Source organism: Ursus americanus, chromosome 18 (genome assembly GCF_024610735.1).
Source record: "Ursus americanus isolate L20-20 chromosome 18, mUrsAme1.1.p, whole genome shotgun sequence".
NCBI lineage: Eukaryota > Metazoa > Chordata > Mammalia > Carnivora > Ursidae > Ursus > Ursus americanus.
Window position 1 is genome coordinate 710,999 of NC_142144.1, and position 12,484 is coordinate 723,482.

The 12,484-nt window shown below is 65.3% G+C and overlaps 2 protein-coding genes and 1 pseudogene across 8 annotated transcripts; all 3 read right to left on the reverse strand.

The window, feature by feature from the left end:
- Positions 1-3,681: 3,681 nt before the first annotated feature.
- SLC34A3 (solute carrier family 34 member 3) lies at positions 3,682-8,695 on the reverse strand. 6 transcript variants are annotated; one of them, XM_087869158.1, is made up of 14 exons: positions 8,653-8,694; positions 8,374-8,500; positions 7,998-8,087; positions 7,386-7,514; positions 7,167-7,310; positions 6,984-7,095; positions 6,709-6,904; positions 6,432-6,521; positions 6,250-6,337; positions 5,991-6,158; positions 5,796-5,912; positions 5,590-5,714; positions 4,614-4,790; positions 3,682-4,260 (listed from the first exon to the last, which is right to left on the reverse strand). In XM_087869158.1, the coding sequence occupies exons 2-14, from the start codon at positions 8,456-8,458 to the stop codon at positions 3,796-3,798; spliced, it is 1,986 nt and encodes a 661-aa protein (XP_087725284.1). In that variant the 5' UTR covers positions 8,459-8,500; positions 8,653-8,694; the 3' UTR covers positions 3,682-3,795. The 6 variants fall into 6 exon arrangements, 5 of the variants coding, with proteins under 5 accessions (XP_087725284.1, XP_087725286.1, XP_087725285.1 ...); XM_087869160.1 differs by lacking the exon at positions 8,374-8,500 and having other exon boundaries at positions 8,653-8,695; XM_087869159.1 differs by lacking the exons at positions 8,374-8,500; positions 8,653-8,694 and adding an exon at positions 8,298-8,362.
- Positions 8,665-10,854, reverse strand: LOC148108532 (uncharacterized; annotated as a pseudogene). The gene is made up of 3 exons (XR_015727527.1): positions 10,834-10,854; positions 9,190-9,803; positions 8,665-8,794 (listed from the first exon to the last, which is right to left on the reverse strand). The product of XR_015727527.1 is annotated as an uncharacterized LOC148108532 (transcript).
- RNF224 (ring finger protein 224) lies at positions 10,818-12,003 on the reverse strand. The gene has a single exon (XM_045803718.2). The coding sequence runs from the start codon at positions 11,466-11,468 to the stop codon at positions 11,016-11,018; it is 453 nt and encodes a 150-aa protein (XP_045659674.1). The 5' UTR covers positions 11,469-12,003; the 3' UTR covers positions 10,818-11,015.
- Positions 12,004-12,484: the final 481 nt, after the last annotated feature.

Sequence of the window (12,484 nt, forward strand, 5' to 3'; positions counted from 1 at the left end):
TATTGGGCTGCCAGAACGAGGCTGGCCAGCGTCCTGATTTGATTGGCTGCCTTTCCCGTCAATCCGGCCGCCTAACGCCCACCTTCCCAACGCCGTTCGCTCTTTATTGGTCCGCCTCGGCCTCCGCTCCCCCTATCAAAACCCCCTCCCTCGCGCTGCAGTGCTCCGTCCATTGGCTGGTTCAAATGATTGATTTGCCCCCTCATTGGCTGGCCCCGGAGAGCACGCCGACCGAGGGCCGGCGTCCTGGTAACCGCCGCAGTGCCGCGGGGACGCGCGCGGGCGGGGCGGGCCTCCCGGGGAGGGTCTCCCGGCCGGGCCGAGGGGCGGGGGTTGCGCAGCCCGGGGGTCGGCGCCCCGGGAAATGCAGGTGGGGCGGCGGCGCGGAGCTGTGCCCTCGCGGCCCGGGCGCGCACGCGAGCGGGAGACTCTGCAGCCCCGGGGGGCGAGCGCGCGGGCCCGGCCCGCCGAGCGCCTTCTCCGGGGCGGCTGCCGGGGACCTGGGGGTACGAAACGAGGGGTCTCGGCGCGGAGGAGGGGGCGGCCTGCTGCCCTCCCCGGTCCGCACGCCCGCCCCCGGTGGCGGTCAGGTGAGGGAGCACGTGGGGCCGCTGCCCCCGGGGCCCGGAGAGGGGCGGGGAGGGCGGGGGCCGGCCGGGCTGCCGCGCACTTGTTGTGGAGACGGCGCTGGCCCCGCGCCGGTCGCCTGGTGCCTCGGCCCCAGGAACGCGCAGAGCTGCGTGGAGACGCGGGCGGGCCTCCGACCCCGACCTGCGGGCTCCCTGCCCCCGCTACCGCAGCCATACCTGCGCTGGCAGACGCTTTGGCTTTTCCCTAATGTTCGGAGGGGGAAAGTCTATGAACGAAAAGCAGTTAAGTGACCTGTGGTCGCACCTTCAATCCATCGCTTTAAAAATCGCACTTGCGGTGTGTGTTGTTAACATTTTCAAACGACTCGGTCACGCCCTTGGGTCTCCCTCGAACGGTGTCCCTTGCTGGTCCCAGGAGCCTCTCTAGATTGCAGTTTTCTCCGTGAGCTTTTTACCCCACGGGTGTTGGGGGCAATACGTGGTTCTGTTTTTCCCTAAAAGGAAAGCACTCTCTTCAGATAGTACCGTACCACACTCAGTACTACGGTGTTACGGCACACACGCGGCCCTAAAACGTATAGTGGGATGCGACGTCCGACCCCGAATCTGTGGATGAAATTGTTGGGACAAGCAGCGGCTGGCGTAGAGATTATTAGCATGCCCATCCCTGGGAGAGTGGTCTGCCGCTGCGCTGCTCCCGGACCCGCAGTCCTGGCCTGGAGGGTGAGTCAGCACGGCAGAGTGCCAGTGTTTCGGGCAGGGCCGTAGGGAGCCGGCCCCCTCCCCCGCATACCTGTGCAGGAAGGTGGGCCTCGCTGCTGTGGCCCGCAGGTCTTCCAGGCTCAGCGTGTGCACGGGCATCCTTGGTTTCCTCACTGTGCCCTGCAAAGTTAGCTTAGCCGCCCAAGCGGCAGCCGGCAAGGCCCAGGCTCTGCGGCAGTCATAAATGCACGAATCAATCCGGTGAGAAAGCGAGAAGCTCGGATGTTTCCCCCAGTGAGTCAATGAGGTGTTTGTCAAAGCCGCCTCTGCTCATCCCCTACCCCCAGCTCCGTGGCCTGAGATTCCCACTTTCTGCCCGGGTGTGAGCCCCAGAACTATGAGACACCAGGTTGTCCACTTTGACCCTCCCATGGCCTCAGGGAGATGGACACTGAGAACAAGACCATGGACGTCTCCCTGTGGCTTTCAGGGGTGAGCCCAAGGAGCACAGTGGCTGCTGCCGTACAGGGCTGGTTGGGGGAGGCCCTACAGAACCCCACCCTGAACCAAGGGTGTTCTGCCACACTGTGGAGAGGTGGGCCTGCATGGGGCAGGAGGCCAGCCCCAGTAGCCTGGGCCCAGTAGGAGTCTGTGGCCAGGAGGGATGCAGGGCAGAAAGGGCCAGACATGCAGGGAAGCCTGGGCAGGGGCTGTGGGAGTGCTGGGCGCCGGGCCCTCCCGCCCCAGCCTGCAGCTGTTGGCGGCATCCACAAATGAAGGCTCTGTTTACTCGTGGCCATGGTCCCAGCGGGAGGGTGCGTTACCGCCAGGCAGGGGCAGCAGGCAGACAGTCGTTCACGGCCTCAAAGGACCCGCAGTCGGCCTTTGTGGGCGGCCTCACCCGCCCCGGAAGGAGGGGTGCATGGAGTACTTTCTTCCCCTCTCTCTGTGTCCCCACTGTAGGGAGGGAAAGCACCGCACCTGTCCCCCCAGGGAGCTATCCAGGCCCAGCCCCACCTCAGAGAACTTTCATCAGAAGGAGCGTGAGGCTGATGTCCACCCCTAGGAGCATCCTGAGGTCATAGAAGTCAGTTTGGTGGGGGCAAGCTGGGGTGTATGAGCGGCCCCGGGGTCGTGCTCCCATGAGCCGCAGACAGGCAGCTACCACCCTTGGTGGGCAGCGAACCCCAGGCCTAGGAGGCCTGGAAGCTTGTTTGGGGGGACAGGGAACATGAAGAGGGAGGGCACTGAGAGGAGCAGGGAGACGGGGGGGGGGGGGGGCGGCTGAAGGGACTGAGGGCAGGACCAGGGGCAAGCATTGGCCCCAGAGTGCCCCAGGCCTCCTCTCCCCTCACTGGGTCTGGTGGGTGAAACTGGAGGGCTGGGGAGGAGGCAGCATTCCCTGGATAAGGAGGTTACTGCCCATAGCAGCATACTGAGAACTGGGGCGAGCCAAACCCCTGCCCAGGTCCCCTCCACCTCTGGTCTGTGGGTGTGTGCCCCTCAGCGCATAAGGTCTGGGCGGCACACTGAATCCTACTGAAGAAGCTTTCTTTTCTCCTCATGGTATTTTGGGGGAGGCGTGTTGTGGGAAGCCCTGGGCTGGAAGGGGGCAGTTCCCTTACCCGCTGGCAGGCAGACATGACTTACCGCCATGGGGAGAGGCAGGGGGTGGGCAGGAGTCCCCATGGGGGGACGTACCCTCCCTCACCTGACCTTCGTCCGCCTCACGGCTGAGGGGTTTGGGGTGGCATGGTGGCATGGGCTCCAGGTGCGGGCAGCTCTAGGGGTGGCCGGCAGGACCCACTTCCTGGTGGGTCTTGCTGGGGTGGGGGGCGCTGAGTACCTGTTCTGCTGGCCCATGGCAGCCGTATGCCTGTGTCTCACCTGGACACTGCCCTGCGCCCTGCCCATTGGGGGGAGGGTGGTCAGTACGGGGGGGGGGGCCCTGGGGCCTCCAGGTCCTCACTCCTCCCCTCCGCATTCCCTGGGCATCTGTGGGACCCGTGAGGCCGGTCCCTGGAGGGGCTGCCAGCACCACCTGGCTCAGTAGAGTGCATCCTCTGCAGGTGGTGGGGCGTGGGAGCCGGTGGCTCCTCCCTCCTTCACCCAGGGTGAAGGGTCCCAGCCACGTCCAGCCACAGATTCTTTCTGAAGGATATCTCCACGCTCCAGGCTGGCCGCCACTTGGCGCCTTCTGTCCCCAGGGACTCAGGAGAGAAACAGAGTTACAGCCTGGAACTCCGGGGTTAGCTGTGTGCCCGCGCGCACTCGGGCTTCAGTCTGTCCTGAGTGTTAACTGGGGGACAGCTACCGCTTGTGCACCTCCAGTCCGCCTCGGGGCCCGGTCAGGGGGCCTCTGCAGGCAGGGCAGTGAAGACCACTCACACCTGGGTCATAGCCTTGTTTATTTGCAAAGAAGGCAAGCCAGGTGACTCCGAGGTCTTCTGCTACGGGGATCCCCCAGGGCACCCAGGAGTCAGTGAAGAGGGGGTACCCCCCTTCACAACTGCTGGGAGGCCAGGACCTCAGGGTTCTCATAGCAGTGGGCCTCCTTGGCAGCGGCCCGAGGGGGGCTGCAGACCCTGCAGGGGCAGCAGCGGCTGACCAGGTGGTCCCAGGGCTCCAGAGAACGGAGCCAGAGTGGGAGCCAGGCCCAGGACCGCAGACGGCGGGGCAGCCAGGCCGGCCGGTGCCGCTGCAGGACGCTGATGAGGGTGATGAGGAGCCCCAGCCCCACCAGGGGTCCCCCGACTGCGGCCAGCACCGTGCTTCCTGCCAGGGAGAGCCCAAAGGCAGCCAGGGGCAACAGCAGGAAGCTGAGCAGCAAATAGGCAACGGCCACCCAGCGGTACTTGGCGGTCAGGTCCCCGAAGCGCTTGGCCAACGGGATAGGCAGCCGCAGGACGGGCACCACGTACCACAGCAGGATGCCAGCCACGTTGAAGAAGAAGTGGATGAGGGCAACCTAGAGGTCCAGAGGGCAGGCGGGGGTTAGGAGCCTGGCGCAATGGCACACAGGTCCCCCGAGGCCACCCAGGACACCTGCTCCTCTTCCTCCTCCTCACCCCCCACCCCCTGCCCCTGCCCCAGCAAAAAGGGTACTAAGTCTGAAGCCTGTTTGGGGTTCGCTTGTTGGCCACAACGAGCCACCTAGAAGGGCAGGTTCCAGCCAGATATGGGTCTGCTTCTCCAGTACCACCCCACTCCCCACCCAACACGCTTCGCGGTTGGGAGCCCAGTCTAGCACCCCGGAGTGGTAACTACATCACCAGTGACCACATGGGTCTGCTCCCCTGGGCCGGCTTAGCTTGCCCACACCTTATGGCTAGTGACCCCACTCCTGCTTATCCGTGAGTGGACTTGGCCACTCAGTCCTGGGCTCTGGCCTGGCTGCTGTGGGGAGGAGGTGCAGGGCCACACGTGCGGGGAACATAGGCCCTCCAGGGGCTGCTGGCCTCGAGGAGTCGGTGTGGAAGGTGCAATCCGGAGGGCTTCCTGGAGGGGATGGACCAGGGCCCTGCACTGAGAAGGTCTGAGTGCACTGAGCAGAAGCAAAAATGCAGGAGGGTGGTAGGGAGGGCTTGTGAGCAGAAGCCCAGCAAGATCTGGGCTTTCAGGAACTGCACCTGTCTGGACACCTAGGCAGGAACTCAAGCCAGGGCAGCGGACCACAGAAAGGGTGACTTAGAGATGGAATTAGCAGGACTGAATGGGACTGGGTGTGGGGCACAGAGCTAGGGAACCAGAGGGAGGTATCCTGGAAGCGGAATTGTGGGCAAGGGCAGCTTGGAGCACCCAGCACAGGTGAGGCAGGGCTTTGGCAGGAAGACGGCAGGTTGTCCAGGTAGGGACCTGTTGGGTTTAGATGGCTGTTGAGGGGAGGGTGCACCCCAGAGGTGGTGGAATAGAGGGGCTGAGGCCCCCAGGGCCAGGATGCCTTGAAGGAATGCAGCTAGCAGCACAGGGGTGGGGGTGGAGGGCAAGGATTCCTCTAGGTCGTTTGGGCAGGGGCTGCCAGAAAGGAAGAGCAGGCACCCCAAGACCCTTGAGATGACCTGGTCCCAGGAGAGGAAGAGTGGGGCTGGAGGTCCAAGAGATGTCCAAAGGATCCCTAGGGTTCGAGGAGGCTGCAGGTCTGATCGGGCAGCCAGTGGTGGGTCCCAGGAGAGTCTGGGCCATGGCCAAGCTGGACGCGGGGCTGTACAGGAAGGAACTGAGCCCAAGGGGAAGGCCCAGGCCAGGGGTGAGAGTGGGACGGGCTGGGGGGCCAGGAGGAGGAAAGGGAAGGTGGTACCTGGAGGGCACTGAGCAGCATGTCCGCAGGACTGGCCAGGGCAGCCAGCAGGGCTGTGGTGGTGGTGCCAACGTTGGAGCCCAGGAAGAGAGGGTACGCCCGCTCCAGGCTGATCACCCCGACCCCTGGGGGAGCCAGGGGTCAGTACCGAGGCCTGAGCTCTTGCCCCCACGGCCCAGAGCCCTGGGCCTGTCCCCCGCGCTCACCCATGAGCGGCACAATGGCCGCCGTGAAGACACTGCTGCTCTGAAGCACAAAGGTCAGGCCGGCGCCCACGAGGACAGCCAGGTAGCCGCTGAGCCAGCCGAACGGGAAGGGGAAGTCTACGGGGGGGGGGGTGGGTCATCCTCTGTCCGGCATCCCCCCCAGCCCACGTCCCCGTGTCCCCGGTCTGGCCGCACCAGCATTGATGACCTTCCTCACGGCCTGGGCCACGCGGCCATGCAGCACAGAGTTGAGCAGCTTGACGATGAGCAGGAGGCAGGTGCAGAGCAGGAGCAGGGAGGCCGCCAGCAGGATGAAGCCCGCGGCCAGGTCCGTGAGTGCGGTCCCCACAAACAGGTGGTGGCCTGGGGGCGGGGCAGGGTCGGTGAGCCCAGAGCAGCTCCGGGGGCAGGCGGGGACGGGGACGGGGACGGGCCGGGGGGCTGGGGGCCTCACAGGGCAGCTGCTCCAGCACAGTGGAGCTGTTGCTCTCAGGGCAGGGGCCGGAGCCGGTCGATCCGCAGTCGCTGCTGTTCCCCGAAGTCTGGGGAGGCGAGGCAGGGCAGACTCAGGACGGGCCCAGGGCCGGCGGCCTGAGCAGTTCAGCAGGTCAGAGGCTGGGGTCCGAGGCACCTCACCATCACCTCCCTGGTGCCACACCATCGCTTAATGAGGCTGCTGTTGGTGGCGTTCCCCGTGGCACTGCTTGCAATCCTATCAGTGTCCAGCTGGGGGACAGAGGGGTTGTGACCGTGTACCGGACCCTCAGGGCTCACCTGGGACGCAGATGCCCGCAGCCCAGACCACTGTGCCCTCCCCCGCCCAGCGCAGCGCCCCCCCCCCCAGGGCCGTGGCACTCCCAGCCGCGCGGGCACAGAGCCCCCCCCCGCCCCCCCCGGCCGCGGCTGTCCTCACCTGCACGATAAGCTGTGTGAGAGGCTTCGTGAGCACCTTGAGGATGTCGGGCGCTTGCCCCCCGGGCCGCAGGCTGCTGGCGCCCAGAGCCAGGGCGCTGAGCCTCTCCAGCAGGGCCGTGGCGCTCTCCAGTGGCAGCAGGATCAGCACCGTGAGCCAGTTGAAGATGCCGTGTACGGCCGAGCCGCCAAAGGCCCTGCCGCGTGGAGCAGAGTGGTCGGTGGCCTCAGCCGGGGGCTTGCTTGCTGCACCGGCCCTCCCCTCCCCCCACTCACCTCCGAAACTCATCCCGGTTCCCTGACTGTGCCATCGAGACCAGGGTGCTGGTGATGGACGTGCCCACGTTGACGCCCATGATGATGGGCACACACGCCTGGACGGTCAGCACTGTGGGGGCGCTGCATGAGCCTCCCGTACTCTGCCCACCCACCACCAGCCCGGGGGGGCGGGGCACTCACATTTGGAGGCCACCATGCTGACCACGATGGAGGAGGACGTGCTGGAACTCTGTACAAGAACTGTGACCAGCACACCGATGACCAGTCCAGCCACAGGGTTGGACAGCACCACGTTGTCCTTGAAGATGTCTCCAGTCATTTTGCCTATGTCCAGAGAGAGGTGCACTGAGACTGTGCAGGGCTGGCTGCCCGCCCCACCCCGGACCTCTGATCACTCACCGCTCAGCAGCTGGAAGGCCGAGCTGAGGATGTCCAGGGAGCAGATGAAAAGGTAGAGGTTTCCCAGGAGCCCACAGGCCTTGAGGAAGCCAGTGACCACCCGGAGCACCCTTCCGGCCACGCTGAGCTCTGAGGACACAGGGCAGGGTTCTCCTCAGCCAGCCCCCACCTAGCCCTGCCCTGCCTGGCACTCCTCCCAGTCCCCTTCCTCTGTCTCCTTCCAGGGCAGGGACTGGGCCCCCCCTTCTTAGTCCCTGCACAGGGCAGGGCCTGGGTCTGCCTCCTTGTCCCCCAGGGCAGGGTCTGGGTCCCTTCTCTGTTCCTTTGCAGAATGGCCAAGCCAACTGCCCCTGGGACCTCCCTGAAACCTAATGGTTGTTAGGCGGGAGAAGGAGGGGCAGGCTGGGCAGGGGTGACTCTCATCTCCAGACATGACAGGCAGCAGAGCTGAGGGACAAGGATCCGTGGGGTGCTGGTCTGCATGACAGGTTTCTATATGGCCTGTTGAGGCAAACCTCTTTCCTGCTCTCTCTCCCCAAGGACCCTCTCCACACTCAGACCGTGGGGAGTCAGAACCCCATTTGGTCAGTTCCCCAGCACCTCCAGACCTACCTTTCCAGGACTGGCCAGTGTCCTTCAGCTGAGGGAGGGCCCAGGGGTCCATTTCCCCCTCTTCCAAGACTGGGGCAGAACTGGGGGTCCCTGCAGGAGCCAAGGTGAAGTAGGGCCAAGGATACTCTCAGGTGGGGGCGAGAGGGTGTGGAGGGGACTATGGTAGAGGGGTTTGGGGTAAGAGGCAGGAACAGGAAGCAGAGAGGAAAGGGGGCCTCCAGCTTGTCTGGCCCTGACCAGAATTGTCACGAGCCCCTGTGGGCTCTCCAGAAGATGGGCGGGAGCCCCCTCCCCACTTACACAGAGCGACGGATCAGGGGCTGGATGGGTAGGCAGAGAGGCAGGCTGAGGCCTGGTGCCCTGGGGCTCCTGGTACCTGCATTTCCCAGACTCCGGTCCACCAGGCCAACTGTGTCCAGAGTAAGGGGGGGGACCTGGCCACCCGTGAGGGAATTCGGCATGGATTTCTGGCAGGGACAGACCCAGGCCCAAGCCTGGATCTGCTGGGGGGAAAGGCAGGTCAGACACGTGTCCTCCCCCTGCCCCACCGGGTCCTCCTGGGGTCCTCTAACCCGGGATCTGTCTTCCCTCCCCACCCCCTGCTGGCCTTGGAGACTTCCCGCTTCCTTCGTCTACAGGGGATGGCTACAGTGACCTCAGGCAGTTGTCAGGCGAGCCCAGTCCAGTTTCGGGGGCAGAGTCGAGGGGGCCCTGGCTCCCTGGCTCCCTTGTTGGTCCTGACTGGAAGAAGACTTGGTGGGTGGCCCAGGGCACAGGGTGCCGGGTGCTGGAAGTGCCTAGGAGCAGGGAACCCAGCAACCTTCCTCTCAGGTGTCATCGGGACACTGCAGATGGTCCCAGCTTAGACTTTGGTATTTGATACCAAACGGTGACGTCTCCACTTGATAAGGGCCGCACCCCCAGTGATGGGGGCAGGGCAAGGGGTTTGGGCCCCCCCCCCCAAGGCTCCTCTCTTCAACCCTCTGTGTCTGGATCCCCTCTCTGGTCTTCTCCCCCAGCTCCCTCCCAGTCCCCGGGGTCCAGGTCCTGGGCAGCTTTCTGTCACCCCTCCCTCCTGTCTTTCGTCTTCGGCTCGGGGAGGCTCAGGGTGGGGCCTAAGCCCTGGGCCAGGAGGTCACCCAGCCCTCGTCCTGGCGTCCCCGGGCCCCCACCTCGTTCTAGAAGCTCCTACCTGTGAGGGTAGTGAGGGGGCACCTGCGGGGAGGAGACACAGGGCGGGAGCAACTGCCGGTCAAAGATCTGCTGAGCGCACACATGACCTGCTGTGTACTGAGCCCCATTAATGTTTACCCAGGAGTCGAGGGCCCTGAGGGGTACCTGTCGTAACCCCAGGTGCCTGCCTTGTGCGGTTCCACTATCACCCTGGGGCAGGTGCTCCCGGCCCCCGGCCCAGCCCTCTTAGAGTGGGGCTTCTCCCTGCACAGGCCCTGAGCCAGGCCAGGGCTCCTTCGTGCAGGACTTCCATGAGTGGATGCCTGTGCGAGGCGACCAGTCACTGCACGCTGCCCGCCCAGGGCAGGATGCTGGTGCTCTGGCTGGTCGGCCTGGAGGCCCCAAGCTCTGCGCACTGTACTGTGGTCGTCCCTACCCCATCAGATGGTGGGAGGGAAGCCCTTTGCACCAGGTGGGTGGGGAGGGCCCTAGTCCCTGAAGTCATCCAGTTCAGATCCGGGTTCAGGGCAGGGCTGGGCCCAGCCATGCTCCCAGCGGGCTCAACCCCAGCAGTGGGCAGGAACGGTGGAGGGTGTTGTACCTCCATCTGCAAGCTGGGGGGGGGGGCAGGACCTACCCCCCGGGCCGCCCTGCCGCCCAGCCCACTGCCCACCCCACCTGGACCCGCAGACTCAGCCCGCCCTGTTCACTCCCCCAGGACAATGGTCCTGACTGGCCCCATGGCTGGAGGTGCCTCTTGGGGTCAGCCCCCTTCCTGCTGCCCCTGCTGGGGCATGCTCCTCCCCCTCCCTCTTGGGCCTGGTCTCCCCAGGGGGCCTGCTGGCCACAGCAGCCTGGTCTAGCTGCTGCCCACCAATCGCTGTGTGCCTGGGGGACTTTGCCCCAGAGAACGAGGAGGTTCCTGACTGTCCTCTCAGCAAATTTTCTTGTCCCTCCCTGTCCTGCACCCACTGCCCGGGGCAGGCCCAGCAGTCCCTCCCAGAGGCTCCTGGGTGACCGTGTGACAGCTCCTGTCTGGATGGTGATGGGGATATTGCAGCCTGACTTGGGGGAGTGTCTGTGTCCATAGCCTCCAGCACCTGCTCTGGCCCCTGGGAAGGGTCTGTGTGGTGACCCCTGTGAGGCAGGAGGAAGCTGAGGGCCAGGAAAAGGCCTCGTGTGGGAGTGGCTCTGCGGAGCTGTGCAACCTCAGGCAGGCCCCCACCCTCTCTGGTCCTAGAGCGAGCCCCACCCAGGGTCCTCTCCCCGGACACCTGTCATGGCAGGGACTTTGGGCCTGCAGGAGACCCTCCGGGAACAGTGCCCAGGGCCTAGTTGGTGCTCAGCGCACTTTGTTGAATGAGTGAACTTCACAGGGATGCTTCGCAAGCCAAGGATGAAGGAGGTGGCTCTGTCCCTGCTCTGGCTCTCAACTCTGAGACTTTTTACAGGGAAGGGGAGATGGGTTCCAGCATGACCAGGTACAGACTTGGCCAGGCCCCGACCCTCTGGCCTGCAGCCGGAGACCTATGGAGGCATCCTCTGAGCTGAGTCCAGGCCTGGGCTGGGCTTGCAGGTGACTCTGACAGCAGCACCCTCCCCCTGCACACGGTCAGGCTAGTTTGAGGCCCTGGAATCCTGGCCAAGACAAGCAGGAGGTCACCCGCGTCTCAAAGAGTGTCATAGTACCAGGGGCACAGCCCCCAAGCTCAGGCTGCGGTCTGGGGGAGTCTGTGTAGGGCAGCCGCGGGATGCTCGGCCCTCAGGCTGCTCTGGGCTGCCTGTGCTGCCCTTGGAGGTTCCAAGGTAGAGACATGCGGTGGGCAGCAGCTCCCCTGCCGGGACTCAGACCTCGGGACTGTCAGGGGCGTCCCAGCAGCGGCCGCAGCAGCACCTGGCCTGGGGGAAGTGGGGCTGGGCGCCCAAGGTGGGACAGAGCCTGGCTGGCTGCCGAGTGATGGCAGTGCCGCCTTTGGGGGGCGCAGGGGGCTCCACACGAGACAGCTCCCGCTCAGCCTTCACGGCCAGGAAGGCGGCCAGGTCGAGGTCCAGCATGGCCACCCCTCCACGGGGTGTGGGTGTGCTCTGGCGGCACTGTGGGCAGGGGATCCAGTGCTGCTCGGGAGCCGGAGCGTCCAGCCGCTGCACGCACGCCTGGCAGAAGGTGTGGCCGCAGTAGAGCCGGCGTGGCAGGTGCCCGGCGAGGTCGTAGGCTGAGTAGCAGATGATGCAGTCACCCCGCCGGGACCCAGCAGCTGTCCCCTCCTCGGAGACCCGGGGACTCTCAGGCTGTAGCATCCTGGGGGAGGCGTGCAGGGGAGCTGCAGCCCACCCTGCCTGCCTCTGAGACTATCGTGCATGGTTGGGCCCTGGCAACAGGAGCCTGCCCCAGAGGACAGGGGCCTGGGCCTCTGCAGAGGGTGGGTGGTGGCCGGCAGAGTCTGAGCACAGCCTGGGTTCCTGTGGCTGCCGGGTGGGCAGCAGCCTGTCCCGCTGTTTGGTCCCTCTCCCTGACCCCCCTGCTCAGCTCCAGGCCCCCCCACTCCCCAGCCTTCCTAAGCCCGAGGACTCTCTTACCTGCATCCGCTCGACTGGGCAGCTATGCCCAGCCAGAGGATGTCCAGGGGCTGGGGGGGACCTAGGGCGCCCTGCGGCTCCCTTCCTGGGGCTCGCATTACTGGCCGAGCACAGACGAGTCAGCAGGGAGGCGGGTGGTGGCTGCAGGCAGGTGTGGGTTCCCCTTTCAGCCACAAAGCACTTGCAACTCGATCCACCAGCACCACCAACCCAGCAGGAGATGAGGCACTCCCGCCCCCATGCCCGGACCCAGCTCCACCAGTCCCCCAGCCAGGCTCGGCTTCATAGCTCACCAGGGTCCCTCTCCCCGCCCTGGTGAGCCAGGCCCACCTCCACACCACCCCTACTCTCATGCTCCCCCCACTTCGCACTAGGAAAGCCTTCTGGCCTTGACCTGGGGGCTGCTGCTTCAACTCTTAGCTCAAGCATCGCCCCTTCCAGGTAACCTGCCAGGACCCTCCCTGGCTCAGAGCCCGGAGGGTCCTGCTCTTCTGAAGCTCAACCCACAGTGTGCATGTGTCCATGTCGATCTGTCCCGCACCTTCCTCCTGCCTGGTCTGGGTCTGTCGTGCCCCCGTTCAGGGCAGCAGCCAGCCCCACAAGGTCCCAAGGAGGAGCTCAGCACAGGTCTGGAGACCCTCACTCACACACGGGGATTGCCCAGCAGCTCCCTGGGGCTCCCTGGTCACCCCCAGTAGAGGCCACCTCCCCCTTCACATCTGCCTGGCTGTGGCCCC

Coding starts and splice junctions, on each gene's coding strand:
- SLC34A3 (XM_087869158.1), bottom strand. CDS start 8,458: ATGCCGAATTCCCTCACGGGTGGCCAGGTCCCCCCCCTTACTCTGGAC. Junction 7,515..7,997: donor CACTGGCCAGTCCTGGAAAG/GTAGGTCTGGAG, acceptor CTGTGTCCTCAG/AGCTCAGCGTGGCCGGAAGG. Junction 7,311..7,385: donor GGCCTTCCAGCTGCTGAGCG/GTGAGTGATCAG, acceptor CTCTGGACATAG/GCAAAATGACTGGAGACATC.
- RNF224 (XM_045803718.2), bottom strand. CDS start 11,468: ATGCTACAGCCTGAGAGTCCCCGGGTCTCCGAGGAGGGGACAGCTGCT.